This window comes from Aphelocoma coerulescens, chromosome 4, assembly GCF_041296385.1.
Source record: "Aphelocoma coerulescens isolate FSJ_1873_10779 chromosome 4, UR_Acoe_1.0, whole genome shotgun sequence".
Lineage (NCBI taxonomy): Eukaryota > Metazoa > Chordata > Aves > Passeriformes > Corvidae > Aphelocoma > Aphelocoma coerulescens.
This window is the reverse complement of record NC_091017.1, coordinates 40,910,148-40,934,308: the sequence shown is the minus strand read 5'-3', so window position 1 is coordinate 40,934,308 and position 24,161 is coordinate 40,910,148. Positions and strand designations below refer to the sequence as shown.

General features: G+C 38.4%; 1 protein-coding gene across 4 annotated transcripts in view; it reads right to left on the bottom strand.

The window, feature by feature from the left end:
* Window positions 1–24,161, bottom strand: part of CLCN3 (chloride voltage-gated channel 3) — a 65,970-nt gene that overhangs the window by 36,874 nt on the left and 4,935 nt on the right. For 2 of the 4 annotated variants that reach the window (XM_069013712.1, XM_069013714.1), the window contains exon 2: window positions 15,250–15,425. In XM_069013712.1, the coding sequence (XP_068869813.1) occupies window positions 15,250–15,409 (160 nt within the window). In that variant the 5' untranslated portion in view covers window positions 15,410–15,425. Of the gene's footprint in view, window positions 1–739; window positions 949–15,249; window positions 15,426–24,161 lie in introns of those variants that run through there. The other 2 variants (XM_069013713.1, XM_069013715.1) reach the window with 1 other exon arrangement.

Here is a 24,161-nt window from a genome sequence, read left to right as displayed (position 1 = left end):
TTTTATTCCTACTACGACTTCTCAGGACAAAACCAAATCTTTATACAATGTATTCTGCTTTAAATTTGCAGTGAGAAACAAAATGTAAGCTCAAAAGAGGACTTTTTCCCCCGAACACTGATAACACTTTTTCGAAATCTGCTTCCTTACAAGCAACAGTGTAATGAACCTACCCTAAAGTACCAGTTCCTTATGAGTTCATCAATATTTGCTGAGCTGACACACTGCCATTGCAGAGCTTTCCCTTCGCATATCAAAGACGGCAACAACCGGTCAAGACTAAAACCAGGTACGGAAACTTCAAAGCCAGACGCTGTTCCTATTCATGTTAGTGGAAGGTAGGTAAATATCCTATTTAATAACTCTAGCCAATTTGGTCATAGTCAAAGACAAATACAGTTTTTGGAGGGTTTTTTTTTCTGTACGAGATAGCTTTATTGATTAAAAAAACACACACAAAAAAAACCGAGAGAGAGCGCGAAAGGCAAGCCTGCCACATATCGAAGATGGAGTCACAGGGCGATGAAATGTGAAGCAGGACTGATCTGCCTGCAGAGAAAACAATCCCCGACAACACAGGAACCAGCAGAACTGAATTTTCCTCCTACAAAAGGCATCGGGCAGGCGAAACAAAGCAGTGCCATAATTAGCAAGCCTTTACGTCCCTGTTTCAAATGTGGACAGCGGTCCCGCACGTACAGCTATGCAAACAAGTAAGCCAAACGCCAATCCGGCATACCTCGTTTATGCAACTCCCGGAGCGGAATGCCGTCTCCTCCCCCTCCATCGTAGGGCAGATACGGATCCGAAGAGACATCCATGGACGTGACGAAGGCGAGGCCCGCCTGCCGGCTCAGGAGGGCCGCGGCATCGCTCACGCAAGGGCGGCCGCGGGGGCCGCTGCCATGTTCGGCCGGGCCCGGCCTGCGCCGCCGCCGTGGCTCTGCAGCGCCGGGCTCTGCGGAGCGGGCTCGGCCCCGCCGCTGATGTCAGCGCGGGGCGGCCCCGCCACCTGCGCCTCCCGCCCGCCACACGGACGCGGCTCCGGCCGCACGGCGCGGCGAGGGCGCGCACAGAACGCCTGGCGGCAGGGCGGGAGAGCCGCCCTCGCCGGGGCGCGGGGTCCCGTCCCCGCCCGGCCGAACGGCGGAAGGGATGCGCTCGCACAGGTGAACCCGCCAACGCGGCCACCTTGTCAACAGGTGAACGGTGGGGCCCGGCTCAGAAAAGCAGGCAAACCTGCCCCGAAAGAGCTGCCCTTAGTTCCTGCACCTTTCTGGAGCCACGCCTGCCGACGCTTCTAAACACCTATAATCTCATTTTATCGGAAGGGAAGATTCATGCATTGCTGGGGACTGGGAAGAAGCCTCTTTCCCAGGCATTTCATTTACTCCTTTCAAACATCATAACGATCACCTCCAAGGAACAACAACATAACGTGCCAACAGCCAATCCCTCTGCTCCACAGGATCAGTTCACCCCACTTTCACCAACCCCCTCTCCCCCCATTCACGTAGAAATTTCAGACCTATAGCAGTGACTGACAGATTTGAACATGTCATTTAAAAAATTAAAACAAGAATTTAATTATATATCTAACTAAAATGGTGTCATGTCTCTCTTTCTTTTTTTTTTTGGTGATTATTCTGGTATTACAACTGTGTAACATCCTTACTCACACTACAAAGCTTGGGGTGGGGGTGGAAGAAAACGTAATAAACACAAGTCCACACTTAGCTTACATTACTCTACACATTGACAAATTGGTCTGAGTCCCTTAAAAGTCACAGGCTCAAAATAGGCAACAACCCACACAAATGCTAACCAAGGCATTCATGTGATGCATCATCAAGCAGTGGCTGTTACAGCACTGGCAAAGCCCAAGCACTTCAAACAGCCGGCATTCTAAAGACAGGAAATCTTAAACTGACTACATGCTTCCATTTGAAGCAGATATTATTACATATTGAACCATATACTATTTTATGTTTAATGTATGATCTTGTCCTGGTCCTATCCTGCAAATGCTGATAAGAAAAATTGATAAGAAAGCTACTTTACATGAGATTTCCATAGTTGGTCCAGTGGTAATGAAATACATACGGAAGGTATGTATATTGTTTTTCCTTTTCTTCCCCTTCAGCAGGTAGCAAAGTTAAATACATTGTGTGCCATTGCTGCACCAAGGCCCAGCTTTAGTTTCATTCACACAGCAAACAAGCAATTAATTTCATTGTGCATGCCTTTGCACCTCTCTTAAGTATGACAGACAGTTATTTTAGTTTTCAAATGCATTACTTTCTTAAATAATTTTCCAAGTATGTTCTTAGTGAAGTAACTTCTTTTATAAGGCAATGTTACAAGCTGTGTACTGCAAATGATCATTTTGAGGACAGAGTAAGACATAAAGAAATGTTATAGGCTTGTAAATATACTAAATGTTAAAAATACGGCTCCAGTACAAATACTGAGAAAATGCTGGTATCTCTATAGGTGGGAAAACAAGTGAGAAAGGGGGGGGGGGAGGAAATGAGCATATAGCAAAATATATTTCAAAACCTTAAAGACTACCTTATCTCCAAGACAAAGGGAACCCTTGAGCCACAGATACTTAATTCTAGAAACCACACAGCTCCATTTGCTATCATCTATTCAAACAAATTCATTTTTAAGAGTGGCCTCCCACAACCTTTTCAAGAAAAACCCAGAATCTTTAAGATCCTGCACATCCAAAACTTTCAGAGCCATTATGCATTATCATCATTTATTTTTTCCTGTGAGAAAACAAATCTAAGCACCTCTTAACTTCAAATTATCTATATCCCTTATTTCTAGAGAAGTACAACAGAAATCCCTGAGCATTCTCAACTTCTTACCTCAACAGAATCTGGATGCAGTCTGCAATCTTATTGTAAGACTCTAAATAAAAAGTTATTCACAGCAGGAAGCAATACAACAGTTTCTGTAACCTGAAGCAAGAATTATTACAGAATGAACTGTTAGTGCATTTATTATATGTTGATTACAGATGGCAACACTATAAATTCAACTTCATACTTGAGAGAATATGAAATAAAAGATATAAAGGACTTTTATTAATAAAGTCTAGAAGATTACCTCTACTTTAAGAGCTTGATGTGGTTACTGAAAGGCTGGAATGTCTTAGAACTGAAAATAAAAATCAGTCACAGCACAGAAATGGCTCACTTATTGGCCTAAACCTGCTCATTGGACTAAGGCACACACGGGATTTCTGCACAAGACTGAAATCCAGTTTGAGTTGGAAAAGGTGAAGGATATAACTTGTTGGAGACCATACCTGATGAACTGTGGATATGAGGGAAAGTCATGACAAGACGTCTGCAGTGTAAAATAGATACAACTTCATATTTGCTACATGAAATTTCAAGAGTCCACCTAATATTAAGTTGCAGCAGCTCTTCAAAGGTCACTGCTTATAGACTGGCTGCCAAATATAGTCCTTTGTCTACTCTTAAAAACCAGAGCAGTCATTTTCCCTCCTCAGTTAAAAGCAGCTTGTGTTCTCATTGTTCATACCTACTACCACTGTGTGTATTCCCTTTCCTACAATACCATGAAAGGTGGTTTTAATTTTTGTGTTGTTTTGGTTTTCTTAAGAAAGAAAGAAAGATACGGTGCATAATAATGTGACAAGCAGGGTTTGTTTGTTTTTTTAATATCTAAACACCTATACAATTTAATCTCTCCAAATTACTCTTTTTCTACCTCATCTGAAAAGTCCATGGCTTGAACTGACAATTTTATATTCCAAAGAGTATGACAGTTATTTCTGTTGTGAAGTTCAGCAAATTCCAAAATTACAGTTAGTGAAATGGTGCCTCCAGATAACTCAGTATTTTGGGTATTATGGAGTAAAAATATTACGAACACTTGTTGTAAGGCCTAAAGCAAGTTTAACAATAGCCTTATTTTAAATGGCTGAGAGTCCCTTGAAACTGCCAGTTTGCTACATAGAACAGCTCACACGTAAACAGCAGGTTTGTATAGCAGCTTGCTTTCCAAATTTCATCGCAGTAATTATAGACTAAGGTCTCAATCCCAGAAACCCTCCATGCCCAAATAACTTCACACATCTGAATGTTCCCATTGTTCTATGTAGGCACATGCTGTGGTTAACCATAACTTAGATGAACCTGTCTTTGCAGAAGTCCATTGTTCCGAAACTTTTGGAATGTACACAGGTGACACACCTTTAACGCATACTAAGAACGACGAAAGACACTTTTATCCTCTCTCCACACCTTATCTTTTCCAGTTTAGGGAAAGAAAAGAATTGTATTTAAGACAAAGTATCTGACAATATAAGAACAACTCAGAAGTTATACAAATCAGATACACCCAGGAAAATGTGCTTTGAAGAGACAAAACAAGGCCAGCGAAAAGAAGGGGAGTACCACAGAGGTATGACAGCCTGCTTACCCAAGGCTGAAGGGAAGACCTTAACTCTGAAGCACTTCCCACCATTTCATATTAAAAGGTAAGCTAGGTTTAAAGAAGACAGCCAAGCACCTTGTTACATATAAGACAAACATGCTCTCATATTCCCCAATTACTTGGTTTATTTTGGTGACAGACTTTGTTGTACCAAATAATGAAAATCAAAACCATGCCTTTTATGAAATTAAAAATGTAAGTTTGGGGATGCTGAATGATTTCATCAGCATAACAACAGATGCCAAAAACGTGACTGATAATTACAAACATTAGTGTGACTGATGCAAAAGATTTTTGTGACTCTTAACTGTAACTTTTCTTTCCTATTATTATTCAAAACTAAATCTTCTCTTTCAGCAGAGCTAGAAAATAATGTTCTCTTGAAAAATGCTACACATAGAGCACTTACCAAAGTGGCTACCATCTCCAACCATTCTGAAGAATTTAACTCATATGTGCCTTCTGTTGAAGAGTGGGCATGAAAGCATCCATTTAGAATAGAGTGCCCAATGTATATATATAATATGTCTCAAAACACACTGTGCCTCATTACTCTTCCTTCTGGCTTTAGTCTCCTACCTTTTCTCCCAATTTCTTTTTTCATTTACCCTTTTCTCAAACCATGCAGCCAAATTAAGCCCAGCGTGACTTCTTTCAATGTCTCAGTTTACTGTCTTGCAGCCCCTTTAGCCTGACTTTGTTCATTCCACATAAAATCATACAACTTTCTCATATGGGTCACACAGAGCCTGCTGTGAGAGTATGAAAGATGATACAAAGACAAGCACCATTCTCAGTTCTAGTACCCAGCCATGGACCAGGATGCAACCACAGAAAACAAGGAGGAGGGGAAAAGAGAGAAAAAAAGTACAGTTATATATTGCTTCAAATTGATACACAGTAAAAAACAAGGATAAATTAATTTAGAAATATTTAGAAATCAGTCTTGAACTTCATTCCTCCATTAGCAGCATATAGAATTCTGTCCTTGATCAGTGTATCAGGCTATATATAGAAGACTCTTTTAAAAACTGTTACCACTGCCACCTCATCAAAAGCCTCAACAGGGCAGACAGATAACAACAGGAAAAATTTTAGACCAGATGTAATGTAAAAGCAGAAGAAAACAAATTTATAGCATATGCTGTTGAGTAGTTGAAGGCAGATGGGGTTTAAGTAACACAGAAATAAAAAAAAACAGAAAAAGTACATAGCAGTAATACACAATAAGATTTTTCCCTGCTTGCGTTTTATTATACAGAAAAAATAGCTTCTTAATCACAGGGGTTTTTTTCATAATTGCTTGTTTCCCACACATTAGTTATTTAATTTTGCTCACAATCATTTCACCCACTAGAGAACACTTTACTCCAGGTTCTCACCTAATAAACTCACTTTTTCACTGGCCAACCACAGGTTTTTGAACTATACTCCTACAGTTTTGTGTAACTTCCAGTGGTGCTTTCATTCTCTGTCCAGACACAGAAGGTGGTAACTGAAGTCAAACCCAACCAGCAAACAGAATGCAGTAGAACAGGTCATATAACCACAAGCACGTTGTGTAATCAATTCTGAGACTGACTTCCCCTGAGGGAAGCTGAACCTTCACTCCCAAACAGGGAAACAGCAGCAAAGGCTTCCCACTGCCATGCAAAACTTCAGGGCAGAAGAAAAAATAGACTTAAAAATATTACCACCTAATATTACCACCTAAGACCAAAAATAAACTGGGGGGGGAAAAAACTATGGTCCCTTAAGACTGGTTTGACAACTTGGCCCAAAACACTGAAATCAAGACTAGTCCCTCAGTTTTCTTTTCACTTCTTTCTGGGCCTGCCCATAACACTACTTAATGTGTAACCCAATGAGGCTGGAAGAAAATACTTGACATCAACAGACTACATATAGCTACCAGCTGTGAGAGGTGCATGTTAGTCTTCTTAGTCTCCGGGGTTTTGTTTTGTTTGGGGTTTTTTTTGCTTGGTTTTTTTTTTTTTTGGGGGGGGGGGTGGTTGGGTTTTGTTTTGGCTTTTGGTTTTTTTTGTTGTTTTTTTTTTAATTGATCAGTTTTACACTGATATTAGAAATATCTACTTCTACTGTATTAATCACACGAGGAGGACTTGGAAGAAAAGCAAGCTATTTTCTGCAAACAAGTTGCTCTCTCTGTCTCTAAGAGCCCCTTAAATACTTTCTATATTTTTTCTGTACTTTTTGTTTACAGGGTAGGCTTTTACTAAGAAAATAAGTACTGCTGCATTTTCACCTTCGCATATGTGCTCTCTTCTCACACTCCAATCTGCTAAAGCTGTAGTTACAATGCATCAACAGGAAGATTTGGCATCCTTCCCTGAAGTTCACTTCTCCTCTTTCTCAGACTAGCCAAAATTCTGCTACAGAGATGGTTCTATTTTTCCTCATACCTAAACGCATATAAGAATATAGGTCTTATCTGCTCCATTGCCCTTCTTCTGTTTTAGGGTTGCTTACCATTGGCCATTATTTCCAACTTGGTGTTCAAAGTATAATGCAGGGGATAAAATTATAGCACCAAGGCATATTCCCCCTAGATACACCACTGTCCTCGTTCTGGCCCGGGTCAGCAGGAGGGCATGACCAAGACATTCCATACCACTTCATGTCATTGCTGGGGCAGGGAAATGGGACTCTCTCTCATTTCCAAGAAAAAGGGTATTCCTTTCCAGTTAGGAAATCATGGCTGCAGTAGGGTTCAGTCAGGTCAGGCTCTGAGGTGAGCTTTTTGCATGTGAATCATTCTCTTTTTTTTGTATACATTTGTTATTATTATTGTTCCCGTTACTGTTTGTTTTATCTCATTGCTGTTTCCAGTAAATTGTTCTTATCTCAAGCTGTGATTTTTCGCCTTTTGTTCCTCCAATTCTGCTCTCCATCGACCCATGGGGGTGGCGGGGGGGAGGAAGGTGGATCAAGTAGTGTGGTTTGGAAGGTCTCCATGGAGAACTAAATTGGGGACTACCACTCATAAACCACAACAGCTATATATATGTTAAGCTTACCTTCCATCTTAGAGATATTACATCTTCTTCAAAAATAAATAAGCTTTGTGAACATAGTGCCAACAGCAATTCTGTATGTTGTTAATACAAAATACTACACCATGCCAAGTATGTTTGAATTCCATTAATTCAAATATGGGCTCAGTATTTAGTAGTGGTCAGAATAAACTTACTCTATTTCTAGGGCATGCCCATCCTCCAAATGCTGTGTGAAGTTCTGACCCCTCCCCTAAATTAGAGATATTAGAAAGGGTTCAGAAAGGGGCAATAAAGAGGATCCAAAGGATGGGATACCTACAAGGTCCAACCAAGCAAATAAGAAGACCTTAACCTGAAGAAGAGATAACTGAGGAGAAGAAAAAATAAGTAGCAATGGAAATAAAAATTTCACCATCTGGTCTAATAACAGTGGCAGCACCATGTAATTCATGTGTTAATCCTTGTTAGTTTCTAGATGCGTATGGCCACTGCATGATAGGCTTATCAGGGTATGTGTATTTGGCATGACAATCAAGTCATCCTACTTTCAGGTCACCCTGTCCTAGTTTCATATCAAACCTTTTCCTACCAACAGCAGTTTCACTTCAATAAGCTAATAATGCCCCCTAAAACTTTTTGTATCAGCAGAAATATTTTCTGCAGCTACAACTACAGATGAAAATTAAAAAACACAAAAGAGAGCTTAACCATTTATGCCATACAAGGGTAAATGACAGGGAGATCCACATGTCAGTCCATGCTCCAGTGTTAACCTAGGTAAGACTCTGGCACTTATGTCTACTCTCAGCAGCATTTATACGTGGATCTAGGTTCAAAATAAAGAAAAGAAAATGGTGCTTTACATAAACTGTAGCTAAGCTAGGAGAGATTTAAAGGGATGGTTTGGGTGCTAAAGAATTCCATTAGTGAGAAAAGCTCAGTTCAAGAAAAATACACTAAGGAGGACTAAAATTAAAACCCACCACTCAGATGAGAGAGGCTGTCAGCTAGACAAAAACTTCTACACAAGTACTCTGGTGCCTCTCTCTTACTCCATTCTTCCTCTTCCTTAAGCACTGATTTTTGACCCCTGTCAGAGATAGGATGCTGAGCTAGGTAGATTTGTGGTTTGACTCAGTACTCGTGTTTCAGGGACATCATAATATCCTCTTTCAGAATAATATTTCTGTTTAACCCAAGCCGATGAAAAGCTTTCACTTTAAAATGCTGGTAAGCAAGAATATTCTCAAAGGCAGAAAACAAGAGCATAGCCTGACATCAATTTGGTAAAAATCCTATCTGCTTTCTTTGGCTGACTTGAGAGAACAATTCAAAACTAAAATGAATAAATGAAATATTATTAAAGCTGTACCAAAAATTGTCTATTTAGTTCCTAAAGATTTTATAGACATATTATACTGAATTATTTTATTTTACATTTCAGACTCATCTTTCTACATATCTGCATATATGCCATCACACTTCCTCTGTTTTCATTCCTTGATTTTACACTATTCACACAGTTTGTCTGGAAGAAGGACATACACATACTAACACTACACCAGGCTGTGAAGTTGGTAACAACTTCCTCAGCAGCATCTGTTGAGAAAGCTAGTGTGCTTTAGGCACTTCAGGAGAGCTGCAGAATGGAACCAACAAGATTATATAATTTCAGAAAGATGGAAAGAATGGATTATTAGTATTATCATTCATCTTCTTCCAGAGCATCAGGCTCATGTGCTAAACAAAACTTCATCAGGAAGGACTGGTGAGACCACACAAGGACTGTTGGTAGGATTGACAAACAAGTCCTCAAAGAGCTGACCGTGGTGTTTATGAGAAATTGAAATGATAATTATCTGTTTTCAAACATTTAAGAGAATCAGAAACTACTCGGTTACTAAAACTATACATACACACTGCCATAATTTCCATCCCTCAGAAAGCCTGTTGACACACCAATCCATATATAATCTGAAGGCCTAAACTAACACTGTAACACCATTGAAGGCTGTTCAACTACAACAATATCAAGTGAATTTACATTTTGGACAATAACTACAAAAAACCCCAAACAAACAGATGTTACAGTTCAGGAAATCACTAGCATGATAAACAGATACTCATTGAAATTCACTCATTTGATAATGACATCCCGTAACTAAGATAAAACATTTTTTCCTTAACCTAAGAATCTTCCAGTCACTAGGAGTGGAGGGAGGGGTGCTGACAGGAACATTTAAATCCTTGAAGAAGAACTTTATTAATTAGCCCAGTTACCCATGTAAACATAATGTTTAACAACTTCTGTTCCAGATAGATGGACAAAATCAACTTCATGCATTACCAAAAAAAAGTAGCAGTCATGGTTTGATACTGTCAGATAGCCTGTGTTTAGCTGCCATCAGTAGTATGAAGCACAGCAAAATGTCTGCAGCCTAACTGCAACCCAACAGAAAAAAGTAAATTGTAACTAGTTACTGACAATTTAACAATTTAATTCTATAAATTAGCTGTGCCTCATGCTTGCCCTTGTGATCACAGCATATCATGTTATCTCATGCTTCGATTTGTATGGCAACATTTGGGGGTGAATATGTTCCTTACTTAAGAATGACAATGAGCTCTTTAATGCAAATATTGCTAACTTGGAAAATAGGTTGTATGTAACTTAGGAAAGAGATAATGTCAAACTGTCATAATGACTGTTCAGTCCAGTCAGTTTTATAACACATGGATGGAATGGATGGATAACGAAAACAATGCCAATGGTGCAAAATTCCTTCAAAGGCTCTTCTTCATATCAGCTGTAACAGGAAGAATACGTTAATGCAATTTCCACATATGAAGAATACAACAGGAACTTAAATTTTTTATGTGGGAAGTAAGCTATTTTGTTCTTTTCTTCGTATTCTTCCTTCTCTTTATAAAGGGCAATAGCCAAATAGAAACAAGCATACCTGTGAAACAACATTCACATGTTGCTGGAAAAGATAACTAACTCTTGCTTGAAAAATTATCCCCCCCCGTGGTACAAACTTCTTGATTATACTGAATCACCTGCACTTGCTGAAAGTTGCATTCTGTTCCTCAAATAATGCCATAATATTAGTTCACAATTATAAAATTTTTAGTGTCGATATTTAAGGCACCAAAAATGGATTGTTTAGGTCTCTCTCTTTAGGCAAGGGACTCCAAATCATGGGTAAGGAGGTTTTAGGAGAGCTGCAGTGTTTTACACTATGACCTGCTAGCATATCCTTTTCTTTTTCAGTGGCAATGCTACCACTGCAAGGAGATAGTAGTGGCTGTAGCATCAGCTTTTGAATTACCAGTTTACAGGTTGTCATACTAAGGTTAAGTATTGCCAATTTTATGTTAAGACCATATGTCAAATTGTAAACTGTCTCCACACTGAACTCACAACATAAGCAACTAAGCTCCTTCAAGTGAAGCAGGAATCCATAGCTACCGAAAAGAATGCAAGTTCATTCAGTACTTAGACTCCCACAGACAGATCAAAGTACCTTGAGTTGTAAACACCAGTGAGGTCATTTGTTTGCAAACCATTTTTACTGCAAATAAGATTTAATCATCTGATTTCAGCAAGTGCCTTGAAAAAATTGCAGTCTGACAACAGTACAAAAATCCACCTCCTACTGAGCTTGCCCTACACTTAAATAAAGAAGAGTGAAAACTGATGCAGTCCTCTCTGATCATATAAACAGCCCTCAATTCCGAGCAAAATGATGGAGACCTCTCAGTTTCACCTCACTGGTTGGCTAACCCCGAATCATAAAAGGAAAAAATTTGAACTTTTGAAGAGACTTGTTACACCCTTCAAGCCCAGCTAATAGCCAAGAATTGTGACTCTCTCAAACTTTAGAGACAGGAAGGCAAATCACTGTTGAGAGAAAAGAACTGATTAGACATTTCATCTTCTCATCACATTCCACAGTTAAAATATTAATCTAATAATATATTTCTATTCTGGAGATTTCACTTCTGTTTAGAAAGAATTCTTTTTTTCCTCTGCTAAATTGATGGGAAACAATGAACTATCCTAGTGTAAGATTTTGTTTAAAAGCTAAATAGTATAGTATGTAAAATTTAAACCAGTAAATATTAGCTTATAAGACTTGACTAATAAAGAACTAATAGCTTTCCAGAGCTAAGTATATACGTTCAAATTGACCTAGCAAGAAGCAGTGCAAACAATCTAAAAATAAAACACAGATAAGTCATGATAAAAATTACTTTCACGAATTGCATATATGGATGTACAGTCTCTGTACAAGCTCTGGTAACACATCTTCCATACAATGTGGCAGATGCTTCCATTTCAGTATAAAATCACCGTATTCATTAGCCAGCACTCTAACAAGGAAAAACACTACCTTCAGTACTACAAAGTTTTGATAAGCAACAAAAGCAAGTTTTGTTCAAAGCTGACAGGCAGAATCCCTTTAAGGCAGGGCTTTGGTACAAGCCATCCAAGCCTCCACATGCACAGCAATGTAATTGTTTAGCATGTTAAAATACGCTACACTCAAAGAATTCACAATTTCATAATACCTACTTCTTCTCCACAACACTGCCACTTAAAATCTGTCATTCATGCAAAGAAAATAGCTACTGGAGAACATAACAGGCATACTACATACATAATTACTACACATATGTATGTATTTAGTCAAAAATACTACATCATCACAATTTCTGTATTTTCCTCGGATGAGACAGTAAAGGACAGGTCACATACATGCTTTCAGACAGTGTTAAGAAGAGCAAGATGGTTGTACAGCATTGGTTTTAAGATAATGATGATTCCCCAACATGGAACTATCCACAACCTTTCAAATAAGATGACACTAAAAAGACAAACTGCTATCAACTAAATATTAAAGAAACCTAAAAGTCCAAGTGACAGGACTTTCTGATTACTGCTTTCAGTCCTTGTTCATTTGTTTAGTCCCATATAATGCCAAGAAATTTCCCATATAAGACAAGGAGTATATGAGGTTAGCATTCTTTCCCAACATCATCCAATTTCCACATGCTTTCAACAGAAGGCAGATTCACCACTGTGTAACAGCTTCAATGGCTTTCTAAACATCAGTTAAGTACTTAAGTATGAGTGGTAATGTGGACAGCAGTACTGTGCAGCTTTATAGAATTGCTGTGCTGAGAGCCAAGGGACTGAGCAGTGAAATAAGCAAACTTCTTCGGTTAACTTACTACCCTCTGAATGAAGGGGACAGACTACAATTACTTTAGAAATTCCATATTCTTAGCCTTTGTCTACATAATATATGTGCAGCTTAAGGTTCCATTTTCACTAGCTGAAAAAAGAAGAAAGATAAAGACTATTTCTTAATCCTTCATTTTCTCCTCATTGCATGGTCTTGATTTTTTAAAAAATTTGCAGTTCTATATTTTATTACATAAACTGTGCAATGTTGATGTGCACTCTATTGTCCATGGCAACTTATCCAGATTGCATAAATTCATGTCTGTGCTCATTTGTACTACAAGCTTGCATTCTGCAGCTATGCAGCTTTCAATTTAACTACATTATTTCCACAATAATTTTATCTACAGATACACTATTGCCAGTTCGATAATGTTGCTAAGATACCAACCTTACAAATTCTTCCAGTCCCACAGACCTAAACTACACTACATTTTTAAATAGGAGTCCTGATTTTGGCAGGGGTTGCCTGCTAGAGCCAGACCTAAGGCCTCTGCATGCACATCATGCTCTGGAGGGCCTGCAGTGCTGAGCAGCATGTGATCTTCCAGTTACTGAGATGGTCCTGCCCTTCCTTAGGAGGTGGGACATATTCCATATTGTGAATTCATCTGTACTTACACTTAACAGAACAAAAATATGGCTAAAGGATAAGAGCATTTAAATAACACTACTACTAATACAAACAAACCACATAGCTGATGCTGAGAAAGAATTACAAAACGGGCACATGCAAAAAAGCCCTTGTTTTGTCTTGTCAATGAGATTTGCTGTATTAAAATCACAAAAGAAAAAACCCCTGACACATTTGGACACCTAAGGAATGAGAAACACAGATGTTCACCTCCTGAGAGCCAGTTTATGTGTAACATTTTTCAAAGTATGTTACCAGCCTAAAAAGAAAATTAACATCATATTCTGATCTACTACTAAGATATTTACTGTGATTTGACGTACAATAAAACATTTTCCATGTATACAGACACATAAATCACCACTCAAATAAAATAATAGGGCTTATTACTATTGCTGCCTCTTTCAGGGAGTCCAGAACTGGGGCAAGCAGGCAAGTCATGAGCAAAAAATTAAAGTTCCAGGAAATAAAATACATTCATATTTATGTACCAACCCACATTCTGATACTTCAGTGTTACAACAAGATGGGAGCTGCTGGCATGTGCAGCAATTAGCATTGATTTTGACAATGCAAACAAAACAACCACCTCATCTGTTTGGACTCAATATATGGATCTGATTTCACAGATCTGCCTTCATAAAGGCAGAACAGTGGCTCTGAAACTATTTCTCTTACTGTAAACTCATTTCTCCTTCATGCTTGAAGTGATGGAAATGATTTATATGAACAATAACCAGATTAGCTTCAGACTTTCAGTACAGGTTGTAAATATTATGTTAGACAAGCAAGGCACTCACTTGATTAAAAGTGCCATATACTTAGAACAAAGAATTACATACAGAAGCCAGTTGTTCGCCTAATAATTTCCCAACTCTTAAGTACTGGACTTTAGCATGCTGGTGTTCTGCAAGTAATTGAAGGTGTCCTGGCTTGTGATACCTGTATTGGTATACAAGTTAAACAACTGCACATTCCAGCCATATCTAACTAGATAGAAGGAATACAGGTGAGATGCTTATAACGATACGGCACCACCATCTAGTACAGTGCCAACACCCAACTGCTAAGCGCAGCAAAGGGAAAACATATGGCGGAAGAGACACTGCAGGGAACGAAAAAACTAAATGCTAATGGGAGAAGAAAAGAGGAAAAGGCACTAAAAAAGAAAAAAAAAATCCAAGAAGCAGAGTTTGATTTTGAACAAAGTAAGAGGAAGCGAGCAGAGTATATATTTAACCAAGTTTAGTATCTTTAAGAGAAATTACTTTCTTTCCTTCCTTCAGTTCACCTTTCTTTCTTTGTATTACTTCAGTGCTTTTATAGTGCTCACAGTAGAAAGTTTTCTTTGCAACTTTTTATCTAGTCAAAAATTCAGTTCATATTGTGCTTTCTGTTGCTTCTAACAACACCTCTACTTCTGGCTTTTGCCTCTGTTTTACAGAGGTGAAGCTGAATGAAGCAAAACAGATTTATCTCTAGAAGTAATGATTAAAACAGCCTGTTAATTTTTGCATCAAAGAAATATTGGAGAGAGTGAGACTTCCAAAATTCCACTGCAGAGAAGAAAGACCAGGTAGCTGCAGATTAGCCATCCTTTCACCTGAAAGCAAGTTTTACATTTGTCAGCAGCATGTTAATATCTGCCTCGTATCAAAAGTCATCCCACACAATGTAATTGTTAGGCAAGCACACAGAAAAATGTTCAACCCCTTTCAGGTTTAAAGCGTCTCTCTGAAGGACAGATCATCTTAACAGAAAAGGATCAGATTTGGTCATATAAAACCAAAACAAAATAAAAACCAAGAAAAAACCCCCACCACATGCAAAAATACAACCTAGAGAAAACTTTTAAGCTGAAATTAACTTACCAATGGATGCATCACCATCCAAGAGATTGTCATCTTCAGAGGTCTGAAAATCCATAATTACACCTGCTCCATCTAAAAGCTCCTCATCGCTGCTTGCACTAGTTATGCTGTTGTAACTGTTTCGATAGTAGCCTCTATGAAACAGCTGCTCAGACTCCATTTAGCTGCTTTATAACCTGTATGTATATACATGAAAAAGTTATTTTCTATTTGAATATTCAGAAAACACTACAAAATTTGTATCAAAATAAAACAAGAGTATTTTGTGCTTTGGGGAAAACTTTTTATGGCGACAATACTACAAGTTACAAAAAGGTAGCAGCAATACAGAACAAATTAATCTGATTCAAGAATTATCAGTTAAGAGAAAGAACTTCATTAAAGCCTTAAATGAATCCACAGCTTGTCTATATCTTAAACACTTTACATAGAGCAAAGTCCAAAAGGATTATAGAACAGCTGAAACAGGTTACAGAAGAGCACGATGACGACAGAGAACAAAATAGCTTTCCTTCTACAGGGCAACAAAACGGATTGGGACTCTTCAGTCAGGAAAAGATGCAATGTAGAAGATGACACAATAGATGTCAGCAGAACCTCAAGTTGTGTGAAGAAAGTCAAGAGCATCAGCTGTTTTTCAGTGGGCCCTACATGACATAACAAAAAAGGTAAGGTGACAAGCAGAGGAAAAAGGGCTAATTCTTCATACTGCAGGTAGGAAAGTGGTGGAATTCTTTGCCACTTTGCAGAAGAATGCAGTGGTTCATAAAGCAGCGAGACACACTGACAGAACAACAACAACAACAAAACAGCATCAAAAGCTATTAAAGACAACACCTCTGGTGGAAATGCTGGAGGCTTGGAGAGAATTCTGGAGATGTGCATATGCTTATTCTCTTCCCTAGAGATCTGCTATTGGCAAGACAGATCTCTTTGACTTATCCATTCTTATTTCTTAAAAGAATTATTTACAATTTAAAACATATTCTCTGCTCAGATAAATTTCTTCCATTCATCTTTATGTGAACTTTTTTCTTGATCTTCTAATATTTTACAGGCATTGGAAAAGCTTAATGGACAGCCAAGAACATTTCACACTGACATATTAGGAAGCATATTCTATTTGAAAATACAGTTGCATCTCCATTGTTTTACCTAAATAAATCAGATCACAATTTATAATTAGATCAGAAGCTATACTTGAAGTTGTTCAAAAGATGCTAACTTCTCATACAAAGTAATTTTTTGAATTCACGAAGAAATGGTACCTACAAAGACCATGCCTCCCAAAACGTCGGTACACAAACAGACTATTTCATTACTGTGTTCACAGAAAGTCCTGTTAGTATCCTTTTGCCAGTACCAGTGAGGTGTTTTCTTAAATGGCAGCCACACAGCATAGCTAAAATAAGAAAATGGGACTTCCTACAAGTGTTTCCACTCACTGGATCATTTGTTGCGTTTCTCCACCTGCTTCATGTACCAAAACCATATCATAGACTCATCTGCCAACTGGCCTCCTGCTTAAGTGAAATCTTTATTTTAAATTTATATGAATTTTCCTACATTCTGGTGAGATTTGCAAGGAGACAGAACACTCTCTGCCTTGTCCATAGAAGTAGCACTAGAAGACAAAAAGCACAAGACACAAAGAAACCCTGGTAACACAATGTAAGGTTTTGTCTATTGTGTTCTTCTCCTGTTGTAGACCTGACTTTTTTTAACAGTTCTGTTTTCCTGTTACTTTAGTAATCTTTATTACTGGGCAGAAAACAATTAACAAGGAGGAGAATGCTAACTGAATGGTGGCCTATCAAAAAAAAGTTGTTTGTGAATTTATCAAAACAACATAGAGGTAGCAAATATAGACCCCAAAAGTACTAGCACTTTTGTGTCAAGCCCAGGCCTCCAAACTGAATTCAAACTGCTCCAAGAACTCCTAAAGATCCTTACTGTGACTGTCTCTCTTGTAAACCACAGGCAGAAACATAACTACCAAAAGCAATTACTTGAGCTCAAAGGGAAATGATTCTATGGTGTTAACTGACCCAAATTAAGGAAGCACGAGCACTGGGTTCTGTTATTAACCATCTGCTGTTGCGTTTGATGCATACTGAGGGCATGGCTGAAGTCTGCTTAGTCTTTTAATTACAGTACCAACTTTCAAAGCCACGTACAGTTTTTTCATCTAATAAAGACATTTTCCTGTAATATTCTTAGCAAAAATATTTAGTACAGTATAAAGACAGAACATTGTAAATGTATCTTTTCAAATACAAGACTATTTTATTTACATTAGGCTCCACAGCTTCAGTTAATTTTACTACAAAACTGCTGTTCAGAATAAGAGAAATAACTCTCCCCTTGGATAAATGTCTCTTCTTAGGTAAATATCAGAGCAATAGATTACAGGTATTAAATCTTCCAGTAATTGAGAAAATGCTTTCAGACTGGGCTACAACGGAAGGCAAAGTTTCATCAGTGGGTCAGCAGCTGACAAACAAAACCAATGCTCTGCAGAGCCAGGCTGAGCATACCGCAGAGAACCCCTGTACCACCACTCCACAAGAGTGATTCCACAGGCCAACTCCTCTAGCACACACATGCCTCCAGTCGTGTGAAAGGCATGATACTACAGCCCTTACCATTTTAAATGCTACACGTGGCTTGCTGTAGAAGTATTGCTGCTGATAGACCTCTCCAACAGCCATGCAAAAGCTGTAATGCCAAAACCATTCATTTTGAGGGCTTTAACCAAGACTTCAATTACTTCTCTGCATTCCCAGAGAGTCAAGTACCGCCAGTGCTTTCTATCTGACTCCATGTTACAGATCCTGCCTCACAGCAGCATGCAGCAATGGAAGGAATACAGGAAACTAAGAACAGGAGAATGTTAACTGTTCAATAAGCTTCACACAGGACTAAAATTTTACTTAAGAGTATGTCAATCACTAATGTGTCCACCACTATCTGTAACTAATGGCGGGGAGGACAGCTCAAGTCAACGTACAACGAATTTCCTTGTGTGCCTTAAAGAAAAGGGTTTGCTTAACAAACAAAAGGATAAAAGGTTAGTGATGCACCATCTTGAGCTGTGTTAAATACTCAAGATAATTTATAATGTATGTTCATGTGACCTAAAACACTGCTAGCACGTGAGAGATCTGCCTCACATAAGGAAAGGGAGTGATGTGGGCACAGAGAATAGGCTCCTTGGAAACAGACTGCTGGGAGTCTCAATAATAAAGAAAATGAAGAGCCAGGAAAATTATTTCTATTGCTGCAACAGTATTGTGCCTGACCCACTCTGGCGCAGATTATCCTTAGTGGATAACTGGAAGAGTATGTTCATATAAGAGAAGCTGCACAAATGCTTGTGGGGTTAAAAGGGGATAAACAACTATCCAACTTGCCATTTTTTAATGTCAGATCCATTCCACAGACTCCCTGCCCCACCCAAAGAAGCACTAAATGGCAAGTGGGGAAAAACAGAAGTTACTCAAGAGAAATTGCACACAGGAAAAAAAGGTACTGACTGAATGCTAGCCAAACTCAATCTCCTGGAAAAGCAAACAAAACATTCTACACCAGGTTCCCAATAAATTATTCTTACAGTAAATATTTAAGCAATAAACCTTTTTTTCAACCCAGACTACTGTAAAAATCCAAGAGGAATTACAAAGGAATAATGAGAAGATTAAAGATACTACCTTTAACTTATTTCTACAAAGCACTACAGTTTTGATAGAGTCTACTCCAAATATCTCAGAAAGCAGACTCAAAAATGCTTCTGATTATCTCTGAAAAAACTCAAAAATATTAAAGTAATGCACTGTAAGAAAAATAAAAAAAAGAAAATACAAGCAATAATCAGGAAGCTCTTGAAACAGGAAAGAATTTCACTCAACTCATATCCAAGTCTTCTACGAAATGACTGTAAAGCAAAAAAGGTGCAAGTAACGCATCACACTTCTATTACTAAGGTATTTCCAGGATGTCCTGACCCATCAAAATGCTTCTACAAAACCAGGTTAGCAGAGAGGCCTCTGGCACTAAAAAAATTAAAGAACAAAATTACCAACCAAACAAGCAAAAACCCCAAACCAAACTGAAGAACAGAGAGCTAAAGCAGGATATCTTACCTGTTACAACTAGAGAGCAAAGAAAGTAATGAGCACAGGCACGGTATATTGTGGAAAATCTAATTAAATACAGTGCAGGCAGGAAGTACACTGGTAAAGGAGAAACAGCTACATTAATAGCAGAAAAAGCATATAAAGGCTGTGTAGTTTTCTGCACAGTCTAGTACCACAGGCATTTTTCTGCTCTCCAATGTCAGACAACCTACTTATCTTTCAAGCCCTACAATTAAAAGGTCAAGTAGAGAATAAAGTCAGCTGAGGGAACCACTTCCAGTGAAGAGACATGTCTATGGAAAAGACAGAGTAGGCCAGTAAAAAGCCAGATATACAAGACATTTGTTGACAGATGATGCAAGCAATTGGTAAATCTCCAGAATGTGCTCTGTTATCCCATAAAAAAACTTTTCTATATCTCAAAGGAGTGGCAGGAAAAAAAAAAAAAAGGCAGTTTAGGCTTGTTATTTCCCCAGAAGGGGGGTGGAGTGAAAACTTAAAAGTACTCTTCCAGATTCCAGATTACAAATTTGCTTTAAATAGTTCAAAGCCAAAAACAACTTAAAAACCCCAACAACAACAAAGAATCCAACAAACACAATCAACACAAAAAAACCCCCACAATAATTGATCTTAACAAAAGAGCTCTTTCTCAAACTAAGAATCCTGATTAATTAAAAAAATCAGTGTAAAATTCATTTTTTCTGTTTAGTACTAACAACTAAGCTAAAAGGCAGTCATCTGTCCTCTAACTCACATAAATCTTCCAACAAAACCTACTCAAGTACAGCACTCAGTGAGAATGCTTTGCACCCATGAGGCAAAAGGAGATAAAATTATCAATACAAGCTTTACACATAAGAATATGTTCTACCATGGAGAAAATGCAGTGATAGAAACCAAAGAGTAATTTGCTGAAAAAAATTAAAAATAATATAGAATTTTAAATGTTTAACTGTTTAACTGTTAAGAACTTTCAAAACTAATTATTTGTTATAAAATAGCCAGGCATTCTATATATAGCAAGATATTTTTAAGTATCCAACTACTGTATACTTTAAGAACAGACAAATAATATGACAGAGACATTTCCCACACCCATGCTTAAATTAAAATTTTAACATGTATCCATGTATGTATGGGGGTCTATGTCAAAACACCTGCCCAAAAGATGAAAGCAGGATTAAGCTGAATTCAAAACCTCCCGTATTACATTATTTTAAAATCCTGCACCTTTTTTAGTTCTTAAATAAACCTGCCCTTCAGAAAGAAATTTTAAACTCAGAAATTATAAGAATTTTATAACAGTTCTAAAACAAAGGCCATGCTGTGGCCATTCTTTCTCTTAGTCTCACCAGCATGAAAATTACATTTCCATTTTCACCACAGACTCAGCATATCTAGCTTTCATTTATTCATTCTGTCTGCCACATGAAAATATTTAAGCAGGATGAGAACATCACTCATCTTCCAAACTCCAGGTCTGGAAAATGGGTGAGTGAATTGTGAGGAATTTCTCATTGTATTTTTTAGACCACTAGCAGATTATTTTTTGCAAAAAGCCACAAAAAAAAAAAATCTTAACACCTTAAGTTAAGCTTTGACCACAAAAGTTCTTAAGGATACTCAATAATCCAAAGTGTTAAAATCTAGGGAATGCATATGCTAACTTTACAGAAATATATACACAGATCATTCTCTGTAGCACTCAAAAAACCCCATCAAAAACGTTTTTGCTTTACTATGAGGGTGGTGAGGCAGTGGAACAGGTTGCCCGGAGAAATTGTGGATGCCCCATTCTATGAAGTGTTCAAGGCCAGGTTGGATGGGGCTTTGAGCAACCTGTCTAGTAGAAGGTGTCCCTGCCCACAGCAGGAGGGTTGGAACTAGATCATCTTTAACATCCCTTTCAACCCAAACCTTTCTGTGATTCTATAAAAGACCTCAGGAAAGGATCTTGATCAATTTTTAGGTCATCTTTGGAAAAACAAAGTTATGAAGGAGCACTGCCAGTCAGTTAAGTGAAGCTTTTTGAGTTTAAAAATCAAAAAAATCTATTTGAGTTTATGTAGTAGATTCCCAGGTTGTCTTGGAAGAGAAGATAAAAAGTCAGTTTCCAAAAATATCCACAGGTAAAGCTTAGACTAGTTTCATTCACACCTGCTTCCAAAATAAAATTACACTCATGGAGGAAAGAGACATACTCAAATATGAACAGAACCACACAGACAAAACTACAGGAAAAGATAATACTTGTAAAGTACATTCTTAGCTTTAAACTGCAACAAAACCCCTCAGTATTTATATTTATGTTTTACTGAATCTTACCAATCTTAGTTAAAAACACTTAACAGCCCAGAAGGTTTTTTCATTTTTATGACAAATATCACTATAGAATATCATCACTATATACCTGATATTTACAAAAGCAGAACCTATAATAAATACTCATTTTCATTGTATTTTTTATCTCTTCAGCTTAAAAAAAAAAAAAAGCCAACAAAAAACCACCTAAAACTTGACAGCCTAATTCTGGATGAACACCAAACTCATGCTTCTGGTCATATGATGCCAAACATTGAGGGCATTGACTTTAGCTTGTATAAAGTATTCAAAACCACTGTGTCTCCACTCCCTAAAATGTCATAACTGGAAAGATTATGGCTACCCATAGTTGCAAGAGCTGAGGCATTAAACGCACAGGCACAAACATACCAGCCTACCCAATGGAAGACATTGCTTCTTTCACATTCAATTACTAATGTGGATACTTTTTAATGGCATTTCACATGCAGCAAGTTACTAATGTGAATACTCTAACAGCACTCAACCAAACTGGCTGGATTAACTGAAAACTCCAATTTAAACTTATCTAAGCTTATTTATTGATACATTAGAAAAAACTCTTGTTATCAGAGCTGAGGACTAGTATTCCACTCAGGTACAGTAACAAGCAGCTCCATGAGTGGTAAAGTCTTGGAGGGGTTTTCAGTCAACAGATGAGAAATAACATTGCAACTTGTTAAGACAACTGAAAGGCGAACCCCGTATTTCTCTTTTGAAGGGCAGGACCTATGACTGCAGTTTCCATTGTAGACAATGTAACTCCTGTTTGTTGAGTCTTAGGTCACGATGCTCATTTTCTGTTTGATGAAAAGACACTGCGACAGTGTCTCTTTACAGTTTTTAAAGGGTTTTGCTTCTTTTTCATGTGGACTTGTGTTGAAGTCATCTGAGGGTTATACAATGGAGCGGAGCTTTTACACATCACCAGAATTACCAGAAATCTTGTTAACCATACTACTTTTCTTCAACTTTTCAGAGAAATGCACTGAGCAGTCCCTAACTATGTGTACAGATTCCTAAGTTCAGGGTCACACCTGAGCTGAGAATTTTTCAGATAAATTCATTCAAGTTCAATATAACTCAGTATTGTCAAATAGGAATCTGAAAAAGCACCACTGTCCCCAGTTTAGCTCTAAGCATCTTCTCAATAACAGCAGCTACCACAGATTGTTTAAGGTCTGAATTAAAATTTCTTTAGAGGCACGCTAAAGCCACTGAGATAAAGGAAAATATCCTATAGAGCTCTCCAAAATACAGCACAGTCACAGGAGCACTACTTGTGAAATCTTGTGGGGACCCCTGGTGGTTCCTGGTACTTACTCTCCCTCCTAACAGTTTTCCAGCTTCAAAGGAGCGAAGAAAACACCAGCTAAAGAGGAACATACCCACTGTACTCTTTTAGAAGTGTCAGGCATTTGGTCACCAGAAACAAAAAAAGGCCGGGCACTCCTCTTGGTATGTGTAACTGTAGAATCCCAGAAGAAAAGGGGCTAATGTGTACGTCTCAAACACTGATAGCTGGGTGGCTGTGGAGCCAACCAAGGATTGTTGGCAATAGCAGACAAGGATTGTTGGTACTAACATGCCATGAAAAAGAACAAGATATGGCTGGAGAAGGGGCCATGCAGATGTAGGGCAGCACTCCCCAGGGACAAACATCCTTGGTCTAGTTCCGAGATAAGCACAACACAGGACAGCACAAGCACAGGAATGAGGCTAAGGTGTGGGTATAGACTGTAGAGAGGGCTCAAGACTATCCAAGATCCCAGAAGCTCCACAGCCCATTTCCAGAAAGGTCTGAAAGAATGGACTGCACATGATGGGTAATTTGCACAGAAAGCAAGAAACCTGCCTTCAGGGTGAGGAAACCTATCTATAAAAAGTACCCCCAGCAAGCCCAGGCAGTGCCCCCAGGACATCTCATCAGCTGGACTAATGCTGAAACCAGGACTAGTGATCTCTTTTTCTCTCTTCCCTTTCACCCTATCCCTTTATCCAAAGCCCACTGCCATGCGCTTCTATGCACTAACATAGCAACCTCCATGCCAAGTGTATTACGTACTAACAAACTTTGATTGTTTGCAGACCCTCTGACTTTTGTTGTTCCTTTTGACTACGAGCATTTACAAATTATGAGTGCTTCCTTCCCCTTAAGAGAGGGACATCACAGCAGCAGAGGGATAAACTGACAGCTGTATGAACAGCTATTTAAACTTCATAGCAAGGAGCCCTGACAATAGGCTTGCTCTGTTTCCTCTCAAGCAACAGTGTTAAGGCAGCAAGGTGAGGAAGGACTGAAGTGATCTGTGATCAACACCTGGATCTGGCTCATGGATGACATCCTTTGCTGGACTACAGAGAAGCCACCTCATTTTTCTAAAAACAGCACTTCCAACCATTACTGGTGGGCATTCTGGTCATTTTCAAAGG